The following is a 25,296-nucleotide window of genomic DNA, read 5'->3' on the forward strand; positions in this document are numbered from 1 at the left end:
GGCTGTAAAGTTTCGGGACGTCCGCTGGTTGTGAAAGACGTCATATATTTTTTTTTAAACTAAAACGACTTTCTCCACCCTCAAATTTTAACAAGTTTAAAAAAAATCTTTGAAGATGACAAAAATAGTTGGATATATATATAACGCCTTTCACGATCACCGGACGTCTTGACATGCTGTACAGCCAATGAAGTAGTTTGGAGTGTAGTCACTGTTGTAATGTAGTAAACGCAGTTGCCAATTTGCGCACAAGCAAATGGCAATGTGATAATGACCCAGATAATCTGTTTATTTTAATGTTATATGGATTGAGGGATAACATTTGCTGGGCTTATGAAATCTCTTGAAAGTGACTTCTATATCAAAATTAATGAAGACAAGCATGGCAGAAGACAACTATTCTTTTGTTAGAGAAGAGGGGGGGTGGAATAATAATATTGGACCTCATTGATGGCATTTGCAGCAGCTGTCACCCTGCAGTACCCTAAAATGCCTTGGAGCCCAGTGACAGCTTTAAGCTGACCAAGTGGCAATTGTGTGTGTATTGTATACATGTATTGGCGCGGTGGCGTGGCGCACTGTGGGATAGCGGAGGACCAGCCTGACCTCCCAACTCGCTGCTGGAGTGGGGGGGTGGGAAAAAGGCGTCGTTTTCTCTTGTTTTTTAGTGAGGGGGCGGGATTTAAAAAAAAACGTCTTTTTTCTTTTGTCAAGTGAATAACAATAATAAAAGATGCCGAATTTCTGCGCGGCTCCGAACTGCAGCAGGGGCAGCACCAACTACCCCGACCTACCTTTCTTCAGGTTCCCCCGAGACCCCGGGAGGTGAGATTTTGTCAAAATGTTTAATTTGCAATTAAAAACATAGTCCGGGAGGGGGGGGGATAAAACGTCGCCGATTTATTATAAAAACACACTGTGTATATATGTATTTTAGGGACTGTATGTTGTCCGGGAGCTGATGCTGTGGGTTTTTTTTTGTCGCCGTGCGGGCCGAGGGCGGTGCTTCAAAATTTATTGCCGGGCTTGTCTTTCCACTTTCCGTCGCTAGGCCTCGCCGTCCCGGGCGGGCGGGAGGCAGGGCGCATGCGCAGATGCCGCCAGCAGCCAATCTTGTAAAACAAAACACTTGCATCTCCCATCATCATCATAGGCAACCCCTCCAAACCGACGTAGACTTGCTTCCATTCTATAAAAATGAGTTCTTCAGCTGGCTGTACAGCCCAATACAGGAATTCACCATATATATATAAATGGTCCTTGATAAAGTCTCCCTGTCAAAGTGCAAGATCCCCACTAACACCTGGGAGTCCCCGGCCAAAGACCACCCTAAGTGGAGGAAGAGCACCCGGGAGGGTGCTGAGCACCTCGAGTCTCATCGCCGAGAGCGTGCAGAAACCAAGCGGAAGGAGCGTGCGGCAAACCTGTCCCACCCACCCTTTCCTTCAACCACCATCTGTGACAGAGACTGTGGCTCTCATGTTGGACTGTTCAGCCACCTAAGGACTCATTTTTAGAGTGGAAGCAAGTCTTCCTCGATTCTGAGGGACTGCCTATGATGATGATGATGGTCACACAAGCCCGTCTTGCGACGGGTCAGCCATGGCGCAGTGGGTAACAAACCCTCTCCCCTGGGTCAGAAGATTGTGGGCTTAGGTCCCACTCCAGAGACTTAGAAACATAGAAAATAGGTGCAGGAGTAGGCCATTCAGCCCTTCTAGCCTGCACCGCCATTCAATGAGTTCATGGCTGAACATGCAACTTCAGTACCTCCTTCCTGCTTTCTCGCCATACCCCTTGATCCCCCTAGTAGTAAGGACTTCATTTAACTCCCTTTTGAATATATTTAGTAAATTGACCTCAACTACTTTCTGTGGTAGAGAACTCTCTGGGTGAAGAAGTTTCTCCTCATCTCGGTCCTAAATGGCTTACCCCTTATCCTTAGACTGTGACCCCTGGTTCTGGACTTCCCCAACATTGGGAACATTCTTCCTGCATCTAACCTGTCTAAACCCGTCAGAATTTTTAAACGTTTCTATGAGATCCACTCTCATTCTTCTGAACTCCAGTGAATACAAGCCCAGTTGATCCAGTCTTTCTTGATATGTCAATCCCACCATCCCGGGAATCAGTCTGGTGAATCTTCGCTGCACTCCCTCAATAGCAAGAATGTCCTTCCTCAAGTTAGGAGACCAAAACTGTACACAATACTCCAGGTGTGGCCTCACCAAGGCCCTGTACAACTGTAGCAACACCTCCCTGCCCCTGTACTCAAATCCCCTCGCTATGAAGGCCAACATGCCATTTGCTTTCTTAACCGCCTGCTGTACCTGCATGCCAGCCTTCAATGACTGATGTACCATGACACCCAGGTCTCGTTGCACCTCCCCTTTTCCTAATCTGTCACCATTCAGATAATAGTCTGTCTCTCTGTTTTTACCACCAAAATGGATAACCTCACATTTATCCACATTATACTTCATCTGCCATGCATTTGCCCACTCACCTAACCTATCCAAGTCACTGCAGCCTCATAGCATCTTCCTCGCAGCTCACACTGCCACCCAACTTAGTGTCATCTGCAAATTTGGAGATACTACATTTAATCCCCTCGTCTAAATCATTAATGTACAATGTAAACAGCTGGGGCCCCAGCACAGAACCTTGCGGTACCCCACTAGTCACTGCCTGCCATTCTGAAAAGTACCCATTTACTCCTACTCATTGCTTCCTGTCTGACAACCAGTTCTCAATCTACGTAAGCACACTACCCCCAATCCCATGTGCTTTAACTTTGCACATTAATCTCTTGTGTGGGACCTTGTCGAAAGCCTTCTGAAAGTCCAAATATACCACATCAACTGGTTCTCCCTTGTCCACTTTACTGGAAACATCCTCAAAAAATTCTAGAAGATTTGTCAAGCATGATTTCCCTTTCTCAAATCCATGCTGACTTGAGCACAGAAAGCCAGCTCAGGTGTCCAGCAGGAGAAACAGAGAGTATCTCACTCAAAAACAGGAGATAGAAACATAGAAAATATGTGCAGGAGCAGGCCATTCGGCCCTTTGAGCCTGCACCACCATTCAATAAGATCATGACTGATCATGCAACTTCAGTACCCCATTCCTGTTTTCTCTCCATACCCCTTGACCCACATCTAACTCCCTTTTCAATATATCTAACAAACTGGCATCAACAACTGTCTGTGGTAGAGAATTCCACAGGTTCACAATTCTCTGAGTGAAGAAGTTTCTCCTCATCTCGGACCAGACTCCCCACCCACCCTTTCCCTCAACAACTGTCTATCCCACCTGTGGTATGGGACTGTTCAGTCACCTAAGGACTCATTTTTAGAGTGGAAGCAAGTCTTCCTCGATTCCAAGGGATTGCCTATAATGATGAGGTGGTCCCTGGAATGACTTGCTTCCACATGTTTCAATGAAGGACCCGATGTTCCAGTCTTCAACGCCAGTTGAAGGGGTGGAAGATACCTGTGCGTGGTTTTTGTTTAACGTGTGGTGACCGTTGCATGCCAGCCACCACACGGGCTTGAAAGAGCTAGGTCTTTATCCAGTGGCAAGGGTTAACCAGGACGACTGGAGACCAGCTCTGCTGCACGGACCTAGTGTGCGCACACATCACAGTGTGAGCTGAACCGTGCTTCCCATGGGCCCTCTGCTCTTCTGGGCCCTGTACCCTCATTTGCAGCACCTCAGCCACAATCTCTCACCGCTCCTCCGTCACGATCTCGCCGCTCCTCACATACTGACCTATTGTCCAGCCACCAATCACAGCAGCAAGCCCTGCGTCCGCTCATGGGCAAAGAGACTCGTGCTCGGAACTTGCTGGTTGGGGTTTAAATATTAATGCGGGGATTACAGTCTCTGTCACAGGTGGGGCAGACAGTGGTTAAAGGGTGGGTGGGGAGTCTGGTTTGCCGCACGCTTCTTCCGCTGCCTGCGCTCGGTTTCTGCCTCCTTTCGGCGACGAGACTCGAGGTGCTCAGCGCCCTCCCGGATGCTCTTCTTCCACTCGGGCAGTCTCGGACCAGGGATTCCCAGGTGTCGGTGGGGATGTTGCACTTTATCAAGGAGACTTTGAGGGTATCCTTGAAACATTTCCTCTGCCTACCTGAGGCTCACTTGCTGTGTAGGAGTTCCGAGTAGAGCGTTTACTTTGGGAGTCTTGTGTCAGGCATGCGGACAATGTGGCCCGCCCAACGGAGCTGGTCGAGTGTGATCAGTGCTTCGATGCTGGGAATGTTGGCCTGAGCATGAACACTGACATTGGTGTGTCTATCCTTGCATCTGTATAGCACCTTTCATGATCACCTGATGTCTCAAAGCGCCTCACAGCCAATGAAGTACTTGTGTGGTCATTGGCTGCTGCGTTTCCTACATTAAAACAATTTGTGCACGCAGCAGCCTCCCACAAACAAGCAATGTGATAATGGCCCAAGATACCGAAGATAACACCCCCGTTGCTCTTCGAAATAGTGCCCTGGGATCTTTTACATCCACCTGAGAGGGCAGACGGGGCCTCAGTTTGATGTCTCATCCGAAAGACGGCACCTCCGACATTGCAGCGCTCCCTCAGCACTGCACTCAAGTGTCGGCCTAGATTTTTTTTTTGTGCTCCACAACCTACTTACTCAGAGGCGAGAGTGCTACCCACTGAGCAACAGTTGACAAAGCTATGATGTAGAATCATAGAATGGTTACAGCACACAAGGAGGCCATTCAACCCCTCTAGCCTGTGCCGGCTCTCTGCAAGAGTGCTTCAGCTCGTCCCGCTCCCCCACCTTTTCCCCGTAGCGCCTGAAAATTCAGGTACTTATCCTCCTCCCTCTTTTTTTGAAACCCTCGATTGAGTCTGCCTCCGCCACCCTCTCGGGCAGTGCATTCCAGATCGTAATCACTCGCTGCGTTAAAAAAAAAAAAAAATTCCTTCACATCGCATTTGGATCTTCTGCCAATCACCTTAAATCTGTGTCCTCTGATTCTCGACTTTTCCGCCAATGGGAACAGTTCCTCTCTATCTATTATGTCTAGACCCCTTCATGATTTTGAACACCTCTGTTAAATCTGCTCTCAACTTTCTCTGCTCTAAGGAGAGCAACCCCAGCTACTCCAGTCTATCCACGTAACTGAAGTCCCTCATCCCTGGAATCATTCTCTTAAATCTTTTCTGCACCCTTCACGACCTTCCTAAAGTGCGGTGCCCAGAATTGGACACAATACTCCAGTTCAGGCCGAACCAGTGTTTTATAAAGGTTCATCATAACTTCCTTGCTTTTGTACTCTCTGCCTCTCTTTATGAAGCTCAGAATCCCATGTTTATTGAGCCACTTTCTCAACCTGCCCTGCCACCTTCAATGATTTGTGCATATATACCCCCAGTATTGCACAAAAATCAGCCTAGATTTTTATGCTCAAGTCACTGAAGTGGGACTGGAACCCACAGACTTCTGACTCAGATGCACGAGTGTTACTAAAATCGCTCACCTGTTTAGGTTCTAAAATGTGGATCAGTAATTCAGCTTCTGAACTAAAATTGCCAATCTTGTTTATACTGTGAAGTGCAGCCAAGCGAGGGACACCAGGTCTCCTCCATCTGCTTCATTCTTATGAAATAATTGTACCTAAGGACGAGTATCATTGATAGATTAAAGCTTAAAGTTCCCAGGAGGAACTGAAGGAAATCCTTATTAGGCGGGAAATTGTGTTAGGGAAATTGATGGGATTGAAGGCTGATAAATCCCAGGGCCTGATTGTCTGCATCCCAGAGTACTTAAGGAAGTAGACCTAGAAATAGAGGATGCATTGGTGATCATTTTCCAACAGTCTATTGACCCTGGATCAGTTCCTATGAACTGGAGGGTAGCTAATGTAACACCACTTTTTAAGAAAGGAGAGAGAGAGAAAATGGGTAATTATAGACCGGTTAGCCTGACATCGGTAGTGGGCTAAGTGTTGGAATCAATTATTAAAGATGAAATAGCAGCACATTTGGAAAGCAATGATGGGATCGGTCCAAGTCAGCATGGATTTATGAAAGGGAAATCCTGCTTGACAAATCTTCTAGAATTTTTTGAGGATGTAACTGGTAGAGTGGACAAGGGAGAACTAGTAAATGTGGTGTATTTGGACTTTCAAAAAGCTTTTGACAAGGTGCCACACAAGAGATTGGTGTGCAAAATTAAAGCACATGGTGTTGGGAGTAGTGTACTGACGTGGATAGAGAACTGGTTGGCAGACAGGATGCAGAGAGTCAGGATAAACGGGTCCTTTTCAGAATGGCAGGCAGTGACTAGTGGGGTGCCGCAGGGCTCAGAGCTGGGACCCCAGCTATTTACAATATACAGTAATGATTTGGATGAGAGAATTGAGTGTAATATCTCCAAGTTTGCAGATGACACTAAGCTGGGTGGCGGTGTGAGCTGTGGGGAGGATGCTAAAAGGCTGCAGGGTGACTTGGACATGTTAGGTGACTGGGCAAACGGGAGGCAGATGCAGTATAATGTGGATAAATGTGAGATTATCCACTTCGGTCGTGAAGGCAGAATATTATCTGAATGGCGGCAGATTAGGAAAAGCGGATGTGCAACGAGACCTGGGTGTCATGGTTCATCATCATTGAAAGTTGGCATGCAGGTACAGCAGGCGGTGAAGTAGTCAAATGGTATGTTGGCCTTCATAGCTAGAGGATTTGAGTATAGGAGTAGGGAGGTCTTACTGCAGTTGTACAGGGGCTTAGTGAGGCCTCACCTGGAATATTGTGTTCAGTTTTGGTCTCCTAATCTGAGGAAGGACGTTCTTGTTATTGAGGGAGTGCAGCGAAGGTTCACCAGACTTGATTCCCGGGATGGCTAGACTGACATATGAAGAAAGACTGGATCGACTGGGTCTGTATTCACTGGAGTTTAGAAGGATGAGAGGGGATCTCATAGAAACATATAAAATTCTGACGGGACTGGACAGGTTAGATGCAGGAAGAATGTTCCTGATGTTGGGGAAGTCCAGAACCAGGGGTCACAGTCTAAGGATAAGGGGTAAGCCATTTAGGACTGAGAAGAGGAGAAACTTCTTCACTCGGAGAGTTGTTAACCTGTGGAATTCCCTGCCGCAGAGAGTTGTTGATTCCAGTTCATTGAATATATTCAAGAGGGGGTTGGATATGGCCCTTACGGCTAAAGGGATCAAGGTGTATGGAGAGAAAGCAGGAAAGGGGTACTGAGGTGAATGATCAGCCATGATCTTATTGAATGGTGGTGCAGACTCGAAGGGCCGAATGGCCTACTCCTGCACCTATTTTCTATGTTTCTATCCTTGCCCCTCTTTGGGTGAGTAGCAGTTGCTGGCTTGTTTCCCCTCCTGTGCTCCATTTCCGTCTCCTGGTCGGTCATTGGGGGGAAGAAGGAAGAGTATCGAGTTTGTTCCAGATTGCCTGGTATTCTCAATTCCAGCTGCAGGCCAACAACAACAAACTTGCATTTATATAGTGTTTTTAACGTGGAAAATGTTCCAAGGTGCTTCACAGGAGTGTAATCAGGCAAGCATTGATACTTGTTTTGGATCGTATGACTCCAACAGATGCCGTAGCCGTATATTTTGGGAAAGTTTGCATTCCACCACTGGGAAGTGAAGGAGAGAAGGGATCAGTGTGCTACCTTACACTGAGCAGCCAATTTTCCAGTCTTTACCTCGGGCTCACGCACTCACTCATAGGCTGTCCCTCGAAATGAGGATGACTTGCTTTCATGCCAAAAAAGTATGAGTTCACAGGTGTTTCTATAAAGGACCTGAACTACCTCCTGAAGGGTGGACGATGCCTGTGTGTGGATTTTTTTAACATGTGGTGGCTGTTGCACACCAGCTGCCACACGGGCTTGACAGAGCTAGATCTTGGTCCAATGGCAAGGATTACCCAAGACGACTGGAGACCAGCTCTGCTGCACGAACCTACTACGTGCACACATATCGCAGTGTGGGCTGGCTTGTCCTGCCCCTGGCCCCGAACTTGTGTCTCCCCTGGGCCCCGATCACGTCCCTTCACAAAAGCTCGGGCTAGATTAACTTCATATGGGTCTGAAGCCACGCCCCTCGCAGATTCCTTTGGCACACGCAGAGACAATTATATTGAATTTTTTGTGGGAAAAAACTACTTGGTAAAGATTCTGCATTTTCCTACAGACAATGTACTCAACATTCATGTTTATCTCCCTTTAATAAAAGAAATCAAAACGCAAGCGCTGTATCAGATGTTGGGTAACAAAAAAAACATTATTTTTCTTGTTAATGCAGGTGTCAGAAATGGGTGGAGAACTGCCGGAGAGCAGATCTGGAAAACCGTTCTGCTGAACAGCTTCACAAACAGTACAGACTATGTGCGAGACACTTCGAACAATCCCTGATATGCACAAACGTAAGTTGGAACAGAATTGCTCCCGTTTATACTGTGACGAACTGTTGGAAATAAGCAATACTTGGAGTAAATACGAACAGTGATGGACAGGTAAAGACCCCCTCTGGTCCATTGAGCCTGTCTCACACAATTGCAATACCTTGTGTATCACAACGTATACAGTCCACCCCACCCCGAAACCTGGGAGAGGCAAAAAAACAGATTACAAAAAGATCGGCGAAATTCCTCTCCCACCCATCTAGGCAATCAAAACTAGTCCAGGAGATCACTCTGGCCTTGAATTCCCTGCAGTACCTACTCTTCTGTAAGAGGTGATCTCCGCCCCAGCCAGAAACAAATCCACCTTTCACTTGAAGGAATTCAATGAGTCTGCATCCATCACATGAAAGGGCAGCTTGTTCCAGAGGTCTACTATTCTCTGGGAAAAGAGCCACCTCCTGACATCTAGTGTGTAGAACTATTCCAGATATCCAAGTCCTGACCCACTTCTCAGTTTTATCAGATCTGTGTAGCTGTATGTCTGTTGGGGTGTATTTGTTTTACACTCTACCCTGATTCTTTGACCTCGGAACTTATTGGGCAAAAGGACAACATGAGGCACAGAATTTAGGCTTAACCCAGTGTCAGTTTTATTACGCAGAAAACAAACTAACCAAAACTACAGAACTGGACTTCTGAGAGAAATCGACTAGAGACATACAATTCCCCCTTCCTGGTTGTAGCTATTGTAAGTTCGTGATCTTTGGTTCCGTGACCATTTGGGATTCTTCTGGCTGTTCTCTGCAGTGCTGTTCCTTCCGTGTATGTTCTGTTCTACATGTCTGTAAGTTCATAGGAATTTAAAAAAAAATCAGACAGGACTGCAGACTTTCTCAGAAGGAATGCTAGATTGACATGCGCCTGGCTGTACTGCTGTTGTAAGAACATGGGAACAAGAGTAGGCCATTCAGCACCTGCAGCCTGTTACCAATGTTCCCTCTAATTATTTTTGGCCCGCACGGCCCCTTTAACCGGCTGTGCGGGCTATTATGCGTTTTTCCTATTTAAAAGCTGGCTCGCCGGCTGCGCGGGACTTCCAGAACGTTGCAAAGCCACGCAGCTTAAAGGGATCATCAATTAGATGATGGCTGATCTGTACCTTAATTCCCTTTAATCCACCTTTGATGCATTTGCCTAACGAAGATCTAGGATCCCGTCCCAATATGCCTCTGACCCACTGATTCTGTTTTTAGTAACTTGCGTGCTCATTTCCGTGCCAATGCTGCTGCCACCCCTCACCCACAGGTGCAGAGACAAGCATGAGAAACAAAAAATAGAGAAGTAGTGAACTGATTTAACGGAGCATAGAAAATAGGTGCAGGAGTAGGCCATTCGGCCCCTCGAGCTTGCACCACCATTCAATAAGATCATGGCTGATCATTCCCTCAGTACTCCTTTCCTGAGATGAAATAGGGTGGGAGGAGGCTCGATTGGAGCATAAATGCTGGTATGGACTGGTTGGGCTGAATGGCCTGTTTCTGTGCCGTATATCCTATGTAAAACATAATTAAAATCATAAACTTGTTTTCAGAGCCCTTACAGAACAGTCCTCAAGGATAATGCAGTGCCGACCTTGTTCGACTTAACAAGTCATCTCAATAAACCTGAAGGCAAACATAGAAAACACAAGAGGATAAAAGAACTGGTAAGATATCGCCTCTGTACTATTTACAGCGATGATCGTCACTTGTGTGGTATCTCACTTTGTGAACCTTGGGATATGTTAAGCTAGCAACAAGTCTTTTCTGTTCCTCTCTTGTTGCAGAGTGAGGAAGATTTGCTGAGGGTGAAGGCACCAAGAAGTAAGTAGCTCCATCACACAATAAAAGGATGTGTACAGATTATATACTTTATATACAAATAGTTCTGGGGCTAGTATTTTGGTGGTCGCCTAATGAACAAGATTAAGTTTGAATTCAGAGGAAGTTATTTCAACATGTCAAATAAGTCCATTTTCCATTTTTTTTTTCAAAAATGCTCCCATCATTGCTCAGCTGGTTATATAATGATGAGTGGCTGAGCCAAAATAATGTGCATTTATATACTTTTTTAATGTTTTTTACATCTCAGAGTACGTCCTATATAGGAATACAGAAAAGGGATGGCAAGGCAGGAAAGAAGTAATCGGGAGGAATAACAAATCTTGGTTGGAATTAAGTTTTCAAGAAAAGAAAGGAAGAAATTTGTATAGCTCCTTCCACGACCCCCGGACGTCCCAAAGTGATAAATAAGGAGGAAGGGAGGGCAAAGATGGGGATTAGTTGGCAAGGATGGAAGAAGGGGTGGATTATTTTTGAGCGGGGAACAATAATAGCAGTTTTGAAAGCGAGGGGATGTGGCTTGAGAGGAAACCATTGATGATACCTGTTGGCTTGGGGGCCAGGAAGGGGAAGTTGGTTGGTTTAAAATTGGGTAGAACGAGAATCAAGACAGCAGAGAGTATGTTTCATGAATGAGTTGAGGTTGGAGAGGTACGGGGTGTGATGGAGTGAAACTAGAGAACAAGGGCTCACGGCTGGTGTGGGACATGGTGGGGAGTGGGAACTAGGGTCAAGAGGAGGGGAGAACTAAGTAGAGCCAACTGCATGTATGGCCAGCCCACACTGCGCTATGTATGCGCACTAGTTCTGTGCAGCAGAGCTAGTCTCCAGTTGTCTTCGGTAATCTTTGCCACTGGACCAAGACCTAGCTCTGTCAAGCCTGTGTGGTGACTGGTGTGCAACGGTCACCCCACGTTAAAAAAATCCACGCACAGGCATCTTCCACCCTTCAGGATGTAGTTCAGGTCCTTCATTGAGACACCTGTGAACTTGTCCTTTTTTTGGCGTGGAAGCAAGTCATCCTTGTTTCGAGGGGCCGCCTATGATGACCTTGATTTTGGTGGGGGGGAAGAAGGGGTAATGCTCGACAGGGTTAACCTAGAATACAAACAGGAAATGCTTGAAATGCTCAGCAGATCGGGCAGCATCTGTGGAAAGAGAAACCGAGTTAACGTTTCAGGTCGATGACTTTTCGTCATTGCCTCCTTCCTTTCATCCCCTGTATGTCCCGAACACCTTGTATCCTGGAATATTTAAAACCCAATCCTGCCCTTTTTTGGGCCAGGTCTCCATTATCGCCACAGCATCTTTGCACATGCAGCTCACCAACTTTATTTACCACGCTTCATGAGTTTACACACGTGCACTTTAAACCTATCTTAGATCTTGTATTCTCTCTCAGCCTGACCCCACCTAATACGTTACTATTTCTTAGTCTAGTGCTATCTGTCTCTCCCAATTCTTTGTGCAATTTGTTTCTCCTTTCTAATGCTACATCTTGGTGTCCATTTCCCTTTCAAATTAGTTTAAACCCTCCCCAACAGCACTAGCAGACCCCCTCCCCCTGCAAGGAAATCGGTTCTGGCTCTGCTGAGGTGCAACCCATCTGGCCAGTACAGGTACTACCTCCTCCAGAACTGGTCCCAATGCCCAAGAAATCTGAAGCCCTCCCTCCTGCACCATCTCTCCAGCCTGGCATTCATCTCCCCTATCCTCTTATTTCTATACTCACTAGCGCGTGGCACCGGGAGTAATCCAGAGATTACTACCTTTTGAGATTCTGCTTTTTAATCTCTTTCCTAGTCCCTAAAATTTTCCCGCAGAAATAGGTGCAGGAGTAGGCCATAGGGCCCCTTGAACCTGCGTCCAGAGCCACTTCACAGGAGTGTTATAAGACAAAGAAAATTGACATCGAGCCACATGAGATATTGGGGCAGATGACCAAAAGCTTGGTCAAAGAGGTAGGTTTTAAGGAGCGTCTTAAAGGAGGAAAGCGAGGCGGAGAAGTTGAGGGAGGGAGTTCCAGAGTATATATCTGAGGGTTGTGGGACTGAAGGAGGTTAGAGCTAGGGAGGGGCGAGGCCATGGAGGGATTTGACGACAAATGATGAGAATTTTAAAATTGAGCTGGATTCTAAGAGTTTGCAGAATTGACTGTATTAATATATTATATCAAACTTTCACAATAGCTTCATAACCTATTTTTCTTTCATCTTTTAAGCCGACGGTGATGTCTTGAGAGGTCTGCAGTGCAAGCAGGAGGCCATCCATGAACTAGGCAAAATCGATTTGGAGGGAGCCACAGAAAGCCTCGAGGAATCCATCCTTTTGGAAGAATCTTCGAACTTGACGCCCGAAGAGAAAGGGAATAAAGAATTTCTCAAAGTTTTATTTGAAACTGTACTGCTGCTGGGGAGACAAAACGTTCCATTGGGAGGATCGGGCACTGAGAACCTGAGCAACCTGTGCAATACCCCCGATAACATTCACGCGCTGCTGGAGTTCAGGATGAACGCGGGCGATGAAATTCTCCGCAAGAGGTTCGAGACAACTGCCGTCAACGCTGTGTACTGCCCGAAGACCCTGCAGAAAGACCTGCTGGACATCTGCGAGATGTGCATACGGGAGGAGGTCCTGCGAGAAGTTCGTGACAGCAACTTCTTCTCCATCGTGACGGACGAAGTGATCAGCGTGGCGGGCATCGACCACGTGGCCCTGCTGATTCGCTTCGTGGACGAGTCCGACTATCTGCGGCAGGAGTTTGTGGGGTTCATACCCTGCGAGTTCGACAGCGAGTTCCTAGCCAGCCGGATCCACGAGACTCTGACGGAAAAGTGGGGCCTGAACATGTACTACTGTCGTGGGCAGGCGTATAACGGCTCGGGGGCAATGTCTTATAAAAAGCGCGTGGTCGTGGCTAGCATCTTACAGCAGTGCCCAAAGGCGCTGTGCACTCCTTGTTCCTCCTACCCCCTAAACATATGGATTGCCAAGTCCAGCCTGATCTTTGGTATAAACATGGTGCTGAGCTTGATGGACAACATTGTGTCGTTCTTTAGTCTGTCGTATCAGCTCCAAAAGGTTTTTGACGTCGGCATCGACAGCATCTACCAAATGAATGAGGAAAAGGCGAAAGAGCTGAAGAAGCTTTTTCAAATCAACTGGTATGAAAGGCACGACACGTTCGAGATCTTGGCCGACCTTTACGAAGTGCTGGTGACCTGCTTGGACGAGATCAGCTACGACACGTGCGGCCGGTGGAATGCTGAAATCGCGACCCAGGCCAGCATGCTGTCGTCCTCCATGCGAGATTTCGAAATCGTCGTCTCCCTCATGGTGTTGAAGAACGTCCTCTCCTACACCCGGGCCTTCGGCAAAAACCTCCAGGGTCAGGCGTCGGACACCTATTTCGCCTCGAGCACCTTGACGGCGGTCCTGCACTCGCTGAACGAAATGCGGGACAACATGGACGTCTACCACGAGTTCTGGTTGGAGGAAGCCACCAATTTGTCGTTCAAAATGGGGATTGAGCTGAAGCTGCCGTGGAGGTGCCGCCGGCAGCCTCAGAGCGAAGAGTTGTCCGAGGAGACTCCTGAAAACTACTACAAAGAATCGATAACCGCGCCGTTTCTGGACCACATCATTTTAGAAATCAAGGACATGTTCTCTGAGCAGCAGCTAAAGGCCCTCAAGTGCCTGTCGTTGGTGCCGTCGGTCATGGCACAGCTGAAGTACAACACCGGCGAGGAAAACATGGCCGACCTGTACAGAGACGATCTCCCGAACCCCGACACCCTCTCCGCCGAGCTTCACTGCTGGAAGATAAAGTGGAAGCACCGCAGCCGGGATGTCGAGCTGCCCAGCACCATCTTTGACACGCTGCGTCACCCCGATATCAAGTTCTTTCCGAATGTGTACACGCTGCTGAAAATCGTCTCCAACCTGCCCATCATCAAGCTGGAAACCGACAAGTGCGAGATTGGCCGGCGGCGGCTGAAGGCGTATTTGAAGGCCACGCCAGTCGAGGAGAGGACCAGCAGCCTGGCGTTGATCCACATCAATTACGACGCGAAGCACGACTACGACATGATGGTCGACACCTACGCCAAGCTGTACCCGGAGAAGATGCAGCTGCCCCACGTTACCGATTCGGACACCGTGGACGTGAACAATCACGACGCGAGCGGCGTGGAGATAAACAATTTGGACGCGGCGACTCGAACGGTGTACCAGGTCGACGACGACTGCATGGAGTCGGCGGGCCACGCGGGGGCTACTGGGGTGGTTTTGCAACTGCCTTCGGCCGGGGGCCTCTTGGAGGTCTGCCAGAATATGGACAAGACGGTGATCGAGGTGACCCAGCTGACCGAGGAGAGCTCCATCGAACTGCAGCAGCTCCCCGTGGGCAGCGCCGTGATTGTGACCCAGCACTCGGCGGGGCCCGGCGTGGAGATGCAGCACCATCCAGAGGGGGTGGAGGTCGGCCGGCAGCCTGTCGAAAGCAGCATGGAGCTGCAGCACCACCACATCGAAGGGCGGGTGGTGGAGGTGATCCACCATCCGGAGGTGAACGGCATCGAATTGCAGCACCACTCGAAGTTGAACGGGGTGCAGTTGCAGCACCACCCCGAAGAGGAGGTTATTGAGGTGAGCCAGCACCCTGCGGTGGGAGCGGTGGTGCTGCAGCCACCGTTGGAGGCCGGCACAGTGGAGTTGCAGCACCATGTGCAGGGGGTTGCTGTGACACTGCAGCATCATCTGGAGGGAAGTTCAGAGGGCGGCGTGGTGGAGTTGCACCATCCAGAGACCAGTGCTGTTGAATTGAGCCACAATCCAGAAGAGAGCACCATGGAGGTGGACCAGTGTCCAGAAGCCGGTGCCGCAGAGCTGCAGCAACAGCCTGAGCCCAGCACCGAGGAATTGCAATACCAGGAGGCTGGCGCGGAGGAGCTGCAGCACCAGTCTGTTGCTACTGAGATGCAGCACCATTTGGGGCCTGCTGTGGTGGAGATGCAGCATCAGCCAGAGCCCAGTGAGGTGGAGATTGAGCACCAGCCAGAGCCCAGTGAGGTGGAGATTCAGCATCACCCAGAGCCTGGCGAGGTGGAGATTCAGCATCACCCAGAGCCTGGCGAGGTGGAGATACAGCATCACCCAGAGCCTGGTGAGGTGGAGATTCAGCATCACCCAGAGCCTGGCGAGGTGGAGATTCAGCATCACCCAGAGCCTGGCGAGGTGGAGATACAGCATCACCCAGAGCCTGGCGAGGTGGAGATACAGCATCACCCAGAGCCTGGCGAGGTGGAGATACAGCATCACCCAGAGCCTGGCGAGGTGGAGATACAGCATCACCCAGAGCCTTTCACTACAGAGATACAGCCGGAACCCAGTGCCATGGAAATCCAGCAGCCCATCGCTACGGCGATACACAACCACCAGGAGCCTGGACCCATGAACTTGCAATCTCCCCCGGAAGCGAGCACGCCAGAGTTACCACAGGCCCTACAGTCCGAGACCGTGATGGACGGCTGTCCAGCGACCGACCTAGTGGGGCTAGAGCAGCGTTCGGACCCAAGTGCCATGGAATTGGATCCACGCCCGGGATTGAGCGCCGTGGAGCTGGAACATTGTCCCGAGCCCAGCGCAGCGGAGCTGGAGAACCGTCCAGAGGCAGCTGCCGTGGAAGTAGACAATGCCAGTGTGTGCAATCCCGATGTAAACGGTGACGGGATAAAAATTTTGGAAGTGAAAAATTCAGAAGAAAGCAATTCAGAAATGAACATTTCTAGTGTAAGTAATGTAAATAGTTCTGAAGTAGCCGTACAATTGTGCTACTTTGGGTATGTCTAAATCTGTGACCAAGTCAACTTGGGCATGTTTAAATCTGAGGACTCCTGCACGGGGTTCTCCAAGATGTTCCTTAAGGGGGAAATAAATTCAAATTTTGAAGTACAGGTATTTCCATTCATTGTTTTATTTACTCCCCCCCCACGTTCCTGCTTCCACCCCCCCCCCCCCCCCACACACACACACACACACACACACACACACACACACCTTCACTCTCTTCATCCCTCCTTCCTGCTTCCAGCACCCCCCCAACACCTTCCCTCTCCTCACGCGCGCACACACCACCCACCCCACCCACCTTCGCTCTCTTTACCCCCACCCACCTTCACTCTCTTCACACACACACAGCCCCCTCCCCCACCCACCTTCGCTCTCTTCACACACACAGCCCCCTCCCCACCCACCTTCGCTCTCTTCACCCTCCCCTTTGAGCTCTGTGATCTCTTCCTGCCCATCTCCGAGTACCTCGAATTCAAACATTCTTTGCTTTTTATTTGGGCCCAGGAAAATAATCTCTCCAAAGACACATCCATATGTAAAACATACCCCATGATACCTATTTAAAGGGAGCGCTGTGTTTTTTTTTAAAGTAACAGCTGCTGTCAAAATTGCAAAAATTATGTTTAGAAAAAGTGGTGTGTAGATAGATACGCAATGAGAGCATCATACATGAGCAGCAAACCAGCTTACTCTATCCTTGCCTGGGTACATTTACTGCTGGAGGTTGAATTTGTGCAGCCTTAAGCCATTGATATATGCTGTGATGGTTGTGCGACATTCCTTCAATGAATTGTATGAGCCCGTACGGTGAATTACCTGACAGCCAGATAGACTTACTGGATATTGACCGCGGGCGCCCCCAAGGCCAACTGCAGGTAAATTGGTGTTAGTTGAGGAATTCCGCAGATCACCGGGGTACTTGTAAAATTCTGGCTCCAATCAATCTGCAAAGATGTCCTCCTCCTGTCACGTCAGGTTGAAAGGGTCAGATGCAGAAACATCTCCCCACTCCGGGGTGGGGGGAGTTTACTAGCAGTAGCAAGTGGGTGGGTAGCGCTGAAACTGACAGCATGGGGGGGGGGGGGGGGGGGGGGAGCCGGCTCCAACCCGCCGACTTGTGCCAGGTTTGCCTGCCCCATGCAACCAGAAAATCCGGCACTTGACCACCTGTGGGGGACTGGTTTCCCACATTCCAACAGTGACTACACTCCAAAAATACTTCATTGGCTGTAAAGTGCTTTGTGACGTCCGGTGGTCGTGACAAGCGCTGTGTGAAGGCAAGTCTTTATTTTAGTGCTCTTACTTTCTCTTCCCCCCCCTCCCCCTTTCCTGGTCAATATGGCTCTGTACTGCAACAGTCATTGGAGGCCAAACAATTTTAAAAAAAAACATTGTTCACTTATATCCTCGGTCCAACTTTTATAATTTGTTTGACAATAGCTTTCCTTGGACACCTTGAGCCCAGTCAGTCCTCCCTCACTGCATCTGTACCTCCGATGCAAGATAGTGGATGTAGTAGCGAGACTTGCGTATCTGCCCTTTGTAGCCCACACTGCCGGGCAAATGGGGATCAGATACAACCCCACGCTGTTTTGTTAATCATTGGAAATGGTCGGCCTGTTGGAGATTCATGAGTGGTTTCAGGAATTATCTTTTACTAAATTTCTCTTCCTTCCCCGCACTCCTGAAGGTATTGGCTCCCGCTGGTGTGTATGTGCACCTGTGCCTGACTCCTTTCACAACCTGGCCAAGTGGCTAATCCTTCAGTCTGAGACGAGGAGTGTTCACCAGCTGAGCTGACCCTGACCTTGTCTTCATCCGTGTCAACGGATGCACTCAACCAGCAGGAGGGATCACTCGCAAGCAACTGGGGCTGGGAACCTTGGCTATCTCGCAAATGCAGAACAGCAGCTTAGTGGCTTTTGGAACATGTCCTTTTGTCTTCGAGACCATTTTTTCAGTCCGCCCCAGTCCACAAGCACGGAGGTTGCCACTCTGACTTAAGATGAGGGGAATGTTTACAAAATATAATTTTCATTTATAATTTTAGGGTTGGGGAAGTAAAGACTAAACACGATAGATGTCAGTACTGAGACATGAAATCTTTTTCCTACTTTTAACGGATTGCCTTGAGCGTCCAGAAAGCCGCGATGGCTTTTGATGGATGCAGAATAAAGTTTCCTCTCTGCTTCTGCGGCAACCTACCTTAATCCGAATCTCGGAGGAGCTCTCTCTTAGAACAGCAGCCTTGGATTTTTCCACTGGCCATGCCGCCCATTCTCATAGGCCCTGAGATGGCCAAATTGTAGGTAGGTTTGTGCAGTGGCCCTCTGATTACTAAGGAATTGGGTTGAAACTGCCAATAGTCAGTACACGTCACTTGCAGCCACCAGACCAAAAAAAAAGCAGACAAGCAGTGTGCTGAAACATGCAGATGGGGAAACGTTCCTGATCTGATCAGTGTGGTCTGTGCCGAGTTCGTTCAACCCTGGCAAAAGACCGCCCTAAGTGGAGAAAGTCCATCCGGGAGGGCGCTGAGCACCTCGAGTCTCATCGCCGAGAGCATGCAGAAATCAAGCGCCAGCAGCGGAAGGAGCGTGTAGCAAACCAGACTCCCCACCCACCCTTTCCTTCAACCACTTGTGACAGGGACTGTGGTTCTCGTATTGGACTGTTCAGCCACCTAAGGACTCATTCCAAGAGTGGAAACAAGTCTTTCCTCGATTCCGAGGGACTGCCTATGATGATGATGAGTTCATCGTCCATGGCGGTAGGGAGGGAAACCTATTTGGCCCAGTCGCCGCTGGGAGGGATGAGGGGGAAAAATCGTGTCTGCTCTGTCCTGCGATGCCCACTGAGGCGTGAGAGTGTAATGATCCCCATGAACCGTGCCCACCAGAGAGTGAGCATTCGTGCCGCTGATGTCTGCGGACCTACAGCCCTGCATTGGTCACTGCTTCCTGAAAAAGACATTACATAAGAACATAAATAGGAGCAGGAGTAGGCCACCTGGCCCCTCGACTCCGCCATTCAATAAGATCATGGCTGATCTGATCATGGACTTCCCTGCCTGCTCCCCATAACCCTTGATTCCCTTATCGTTCAAAAATCTGTCCCTCTCTGCCTTAAATATAGTCAATGACCCAGCCTCCACAGATCCCTGGGGCAGAGAAGTCCATAGATTTACAACCCTTTGAGAGAAGAAATTCCTCCTCGTCTGTGTTTCAATTATTCTGAGACGAATTGAAATCGGAGTCTCGGAGCCAAAAAGACATGTTCGAATAACGATTATAATTCCCCAGTTTCTGTACTCAGCTGGTGTTTGTGTTTGCAGGTTAATGATTCCAACAGTCAATGAGGTCCAGTATGAGAAAATGCCACTTGCCCCATTTATGACCTATCCTCCTGGTCCATCGTGGCATCGAATTGTTTTAGCTGTTAATTTACCCGTTGTTGCTTGGCATCGGCTTTACAGTAAAAGCGTGTTCTTAGTGACTGAACTTACCGATAACGTGCATCAAGATAGATCATGGCAAACTTAAATATCAAACCAGTTGCATTGTTTGATTCGAAGGAATGAAATACTAATCTTTTAAATCGTACCACATCCCATCTCCAGACATCTAAAAGGGTGCAGTCAATTACCTTTGAATTGCAATGGAGGTGAATCTGGCAGTGGTTTTTGTACACAGCAAGGTCCACCTTACTGAGAAAATATCACAGAGGATGTCTTCACAGTTTGGGTTTAATTCCTTCAATGTGCTGCTCGTACCGTGATTTGCGGTGACCAGGGAAGGGAGGAATAGGCTGCTTGCACTGGGAGTACTTGCGTTTTTCTTGACTCTGCACACTGGAGGGGAATAAAAAATGACCACATCAGCTGAAAGATCGATTCAAATAATCACTGAGCGAGGTGCTCACTGCCACTCCCTAGGTTAAATACATCGTGGAAAAGTTCAAATTGGGATAATACAGATGGGTATTCAGTACTGTTGTAGAACTAGCTTCTTGCTATCGGGGGGTGGGGGGGGGGGGAAGCAACAACATTATTTTGTGTGTCCAACATATTTGCAGATGGAGTTGAATTGAATGAAATTGTTTGCCGGAAAATAAGATGTCTTTTTTTACTATTTGCCTTGTTCCCATTTTCTTAAATTCTTCCATCCGGGGGCAAATTATGCATCTGATAACAATGCTCTCTCTTATTTTGATAGTGCGTTTAGTTGAAATGTTTCCTTCCCGATGTCTCTGGAGGTACAGGCAGCGTGCAACTGAGCCAAACTCAACGGCCCATGTTCCGCCCCTGGTCCGTGCGGAGTTGAGACTACGATTACCTTCAGTGCCTGTGGGGGCTGCAGGCGGTAGGGGGAATCGGCGAGGACTTCTTTCTGCCATTGCTATCCAGCAGCTGCTGTACGTGCCAACGTAGCATGAGGACTCGGCTGTGATTCCTCCCTTTCTCGCCTCGTACCCTTGCCTGCACTCGAAGTGAAACAATGACCACTTGGACGAGGGCTGCTACTGCCTGTGCGATTGCTTTTGCAGCATGCCTCACCACCTTTCCGCGAGGAGAGAAAGGAAATGTTACAGTGGAGTGGGTATTGGTGGCATCTCCCATGTATGGCTGCAGTGATTCTCCCGCAGGAAACTAGGAAATTTGACCACCAAACTGGAGAATTTTGGGAGTGTTTTCCTCTTATTGCATTACAACAGTGACTACACTCCAAAAGTACTTCATTGGCTGGAAAGTGCTTTGAGACGTCCGGTATTAGGTCCTTCATTGAAACACCTGTGAACTCGTCCCTTTTCGACGTGGAAGCAAGTCATCCTCGATACGAGGGACCGCCTATGATGATGATGAGTCGTGAAAGGTGCTGTATAAATCTTAAGTCTAGACCACCATCATAGGCAGTCCCTCGAAATCGAGGAAGACTTGCTTCCACTCCAAAAGTAACTTCTCAGATGACTGAACAGTCCAATACTGGAATTACAGTCTCTGTCACAGGTGGAACAGACAATAGTTGAAGGAAAGGGTGAGTAGGTAGTCTGGTTTGCCGCATACTCTTCCTGCTGCCCGAGATTGCTTTCTACATGCTCTCGGCGACGAGGCTCGAGGTGCTCAGCGCCCTCCCGGATGCACTTCCTCCACTTAGGGCGGTCTTTGAGCCAGGGATTCCCAGGTGTCGGTGGGGATGTCGCACTTTATCAAGGAGGCTTTGAGGGTGTCCTTGAAACGTATGAGGGTGACCTTTTGAAATGCAACATATGAGTGAAAGAATCTCTGGAAGGTGGGTGGGAGGCACATAAATACTGGCTTCAAGTAAAAACTGCAAACGCAGTGCGCCAGTTTGTAAAGATGAATGCTTTGAACTGCAGCTGGTCGCCCGAGCTGGATACAGGGAGGAGAACTGACCAAAGTAAAGAAGCCAGGAGCACAGTGGAGGGCACTGATTCCACGTACTACGGGGCCTTGTAGCAATTTCTCATGTGTGAACCTAGGCAGCCAGCGTCGTGGTTGAACCCAATCTGGACATCCCCCAACAGCACCTGGATAGCAGTCAGGGCCAGGGAGGCCTGGCTGATTCCACTTTCCACCCAAGCTTCAGTTGTTGCCCAGTCGAAAAGCAACTAGCTCAGAACGGAACGGAAATTTAAACCTTGGACCAAATTGGCCGCGTTTATGTACTAGGCCATCGGAGGGAGCTCTCCTCATGCTCCAAATAGGTGGTCTTAATGATGATGCAGTACACCAAGCTCTTTGAATTAAGCTTTTAAAGGGTTGAGTGGATTCTTCCAGCCCTCTCGTCTGAATTTACTGTCTTTGATTTACTGACAGTGTTTCTGTTCGTATAAAATGTTATCACTGCATTTAGTGAGGTGTGTAAATTTAACACATTGGCAGAAGGATTAGCATTTTAATGTTTAAAGGCACGTCCATGTACAGCTTAATTGACCATTCCCTTATTACAATGAGCAGGTTTTTTTTAAATGCAATTAAGTTTCACGGACACTTGCTTTCCTATTGATTGTGTAAGAAATCCATTTCTGTGAAATAGTATGTTGATCCTTGAAATTAATCTTGGGTATTTTGAATTACAGTTAAAAGGCTTGTTATTCATGCTATTCTTTAACTTGTGTAAAAAAAAACCATCCATTTGTGAGTTCCTTAAGCCAATTGCTAATGTGGAATGATTTTTTTTTTGTAACGCTCTGTACAGTGTACTTGTCAAAGATGTTGTGGATAAAATGACACAGGTGTAGCCCCCTTTCTCTCTCTCTCCCTCCTCCCCCCCCCCCCCGACCACCGCAATGGCTTAGAGGTCAAGGCACCACCTCTGAGCCACGCAGACTAGGAAGGTTTCTCGTGTCAGCTGTGCCTTAGTGGGTAGTACCTTCGCCTCTGAGCCAGAGATTTGAGCACAAAAATCTAGGCTGACACTCCAGTGCAGTGCCGAGAGAGTGCTGCACTGTCTTTCATCTGAGGCATTAAAGTGAGGTCCTGTCTTCTCTCAAGTGGACGTAAAAGATCCCATGACACTATTTTGAAGAAGAGCAGGGGAGTTATTTCCAGTATCCCTCAAAAAAAAACATTGGTCATTATCATGTTGCTTTTTGTGGAACTTGCTGTGCGCAAATTGGCTGCTTCGTTTCCTACATTACGACACTGACGAGACTTCAAAAAGTACTTCATTGGCTGTGAAGCGCTTTGGGATGTGGGTTGTCATGAAAGGCGCTTTATGAATGCAAGTCTTTTTTTCTCTCGTTTGATTCTTAGTCTCAACCGCGTTAGCTGAGCATAGCTAGGGTAATGGAGCACGACAGTTTCTGCAGTGTTCCTCCCCCAGGTTAAGTAAAGGGAAAGGAAGGTCTGTCCAAGGCTCCTGCTTGCGATTGCTAACCAGAAGCCTCTCGCTGAGCAAGGGGCGAGGACAGGATCGCAGTTGGGTGTGATTGTGCTTCACAATCTCCCAACATGTTGTCGAGGCACTCGCTTGACTAAAGGCCATTTGGGTGAGATACTGGGAAAATGTTCGAATGATGTATAATTTGTCAGTTTCAGGACAAGGCATCATTTCTAACTTTGTGTATGCGTGTAAATAATCTCTTTTGGGGGTGGGGTGGGGGAGTGGTTATTTTAGAATAAAGCTTCGATGATCTTTAGTAGCTAGTGGTGCCGTTCAGTGCAACAGTTCCGTGATTTGCAGCAGCAACGTAGTCATGATCACTTCCAGTAAGTGGTAAGGCTCTTGCGGGTTTTAATTTCAACAGAAAGGGAACGAGCTGGAGGGGGATAAAAGACATGTTAAAACTTAGCTGTATTGCTTTACCACCCTGGTAGTGGAAGGTCCCATACACGCACAAAAGACTTTCTCCAGCAGTCACTGTTCCATACTGAAAGCAGCCAGTTGTAATTAACGTTTCATTTCATTTTGCTGACGTCGCTCAAGTGAGAGTCTTGTCTTCTCAATCCGCACGCACGCAGTGAACCTTTATAATGCCTCTTCCCCTCTTCTCTGCGTCAGCCGTGGCTCAATGGATAGCACTCTCTCGACTCTGAGTCAGAAGGTTGTTGGGTTCAAGTTCCACTCCAGAGCCTTGAGCACAAAAATCTAGGCTGACATTCCACAGTGCAGTACTGAGGGAGCGCTGCACTGTCTGAGGTGCTTCTGCCATTTTCGGGTGGACGTTAAAAGATCTCACGGCACTACGGAGAAGAGCAATGGAGTTATCCCCGGTGTCCTGGAAAATATCCCTCACCATCACAAAAAAACATTATCTGGTCATCATCACATTCTTCTTTTATGGAAACTTGCTGTGTGCATTTCCTACATTACAACAAATGACTACACTCCAACATAAGAAATAGGAGCAGGAGTAGGCCGTATGGCCCCTCGCCTGCTCCGCCATTTAATACGATCATGGCTGATCTGATCATGGACTCGCGTCCACTTCCCTGCCCACTCCCCATAACCCTTTATTCCTGACAAAAAGTGCTTAATTGGCTGTAAAGTGCTTTGGGACGTTCGGTGGTTGTGAAAGGCGCTATATAAATGCAAGTTTTCTTTCCCCCCCCCCCATTGCTAACACAAGAAATAAAATGTACAGCCTATATTTTCAACTTGCAAAGCTTATTGAGAATGTCCCATGCTCTAGTTTTTGTCTTTTTAAACAAACTCGAAAAGCAAGATAATAAGCAGTGCACACCAACAGCTCCTGGTGCCAGTGACAGCGATCACTTGTGTTGTTAACTGATGTATTCCTTTTGAATAGCCAGCAAGTTCATCGGTTCTTTGCGCACGATTCGGGTCATTTCTTGTAAGTGCTTCGCCTACAAGTCTTGTACTTCAATGCTCCGCCAAGCCCAGAATTATAAACCGTTGAGGGAAAAAACCCCAGCACTTGTTGAATTTTGTAAAAAATAAAATTCATTCATTATGAAAGAGCCGTGTCAGAATTGTTACCTTTTGTGGTACGTGAATGCAATGGAATAAGTCACATTTTCATGTTTTATGTTCAGTGTTGCAAAAACTGCTAATTTGGCTTATTTCTGAAGTCTAGATGTTGCAGACATTTTGTGTGTATCTGTATTTTACAATAAATTGAAAACTTAGAAGAATGACTTGTTTTCTTTTCAAAAAATCACCCCCACCCCCCTCCCGTCCCAATAACCTTGAGTCTGGGTAGAGTTCCGCTGTTAGTCTAAATGGCCTTTCTCCGTTTGAGCCAGTGCACTGAGTGACAGCAGGCTTTAGGAGCAGGATCACCGGCTCACTTTACCCAGTCCTGCTAAAGCTAATAGTAGCACTGCGCTACATTATCTCTCGACCCCACACCTGCCTCTGATATGTCATGCTGCCTGTCAGACATTGTGAATTGGATGAGCTGAAACCTCCTCCAATGAACTAGTGGAAGACGGAAGCCATTGTTTTCTGTCCCTGCCACAAACTCAATGCCCCAACCACCGACTCTACCACCCTTCCTCCCCCCGCCGGCCCTTCAACCCCTCCCCCCGTCCATTCAACCTGTCCCTGGCTACTGTCTGAGGCTGGATCAGACTGTTAGCAACTTTTCTGTCTTATTTGACCCTGAGCTGAGCTTCAAACCCCATGTTCTCTCCATCACCAAGACCACCTACTAATACCACCATAACATCGCCTGTCT

General features: G+C 48.1%; 1 protein-coding gene across 3 annotated transcripts; it reads left to right on the forward strand.

Annotated features, from left to right (window-relative positions):
• The first annotated feature begins 648 nt into the window (after positions 1–648).
• LOC139275290 (52 kDa repressor of the inhibitor of the protein kinase-like) lies at positions 649–24,751 on the forward strand. Of its 3 annotated transcripts, none has more exons than XM_070892558.1 (6): positions 649–825; positions 8,305–8,425; positions 9,996–10,109; positions 10,230–10,266; positions 12,506–16,074; positions 20,349–24,751. In XM_070892558.1, exons 1-6 carry the CDS (start codon positions 734–736, stop codon positions 20,355–20,357), a joined length of 3,942 nt encoding a protein of 1,313 aa, XP_070748659.1. In that variant the 5' UTR covers positions 649–733; the 3' UTR covers positions 20,358–24,751. The 3 variants fall into 3 exon arrangements, with proteins under 3 accessions (XP_070748659.1, XP_070748658.1, XP_070748657.1); XM_070892557.1 differs by having other exon boundaries at positions 21,511–24,751; XM_070892556.1 differs by lacking the exon at positions 20,349–24,751 and having other exon boundaries at positions 650–825; positions 12,506–16,236.
• The last annotated feature ends 545 nt before the right edge of the window (positions 24,752–25,296 follow it).

The sequence above is a fragment of the Pristiophorus japonicus genome, chromosome 10, assembly GCF_044704955.1.
Source record: "Pristiophorus japonicus isolate sPriJap1 chromosome 10, sPriJap1.hap1, whole genome shotgun sequence".
NCBI lineage: Eukaryota > Metazoa > Chordata > Chondrichthyes > Pristiophoridae > Pristiophorus > Pristiophorus japonicus.

What these genes read in the sequence shown, in the direction of transcription:
- LOC139275290 (XM_070892556.1), top strand. Translation starts at nt 734, where the DNA reads ATGCCGAATTTCTGCGCGGCTCCGAACTGCAGCAGGGGCAGCACCAAC. An exon ending in AATCCCTGATATGCACAAAC is followed by an intron (nt 8,426 to 9,995) that starts GTAAGTTGGAAC and finishes ACTTGTTTTCAG; the next exon opens with AGCCCTTACAGAACAGTCCT. An exon ending in GAGGGTGAAGGCACCAAGAA is followed by an intron (nt 10,267 to 12,505) that starts GTAAGTAGCTCC and finishes TCATCTTTTAAG; the next exon opens with CCGACGGTGATGTCTTGAGA.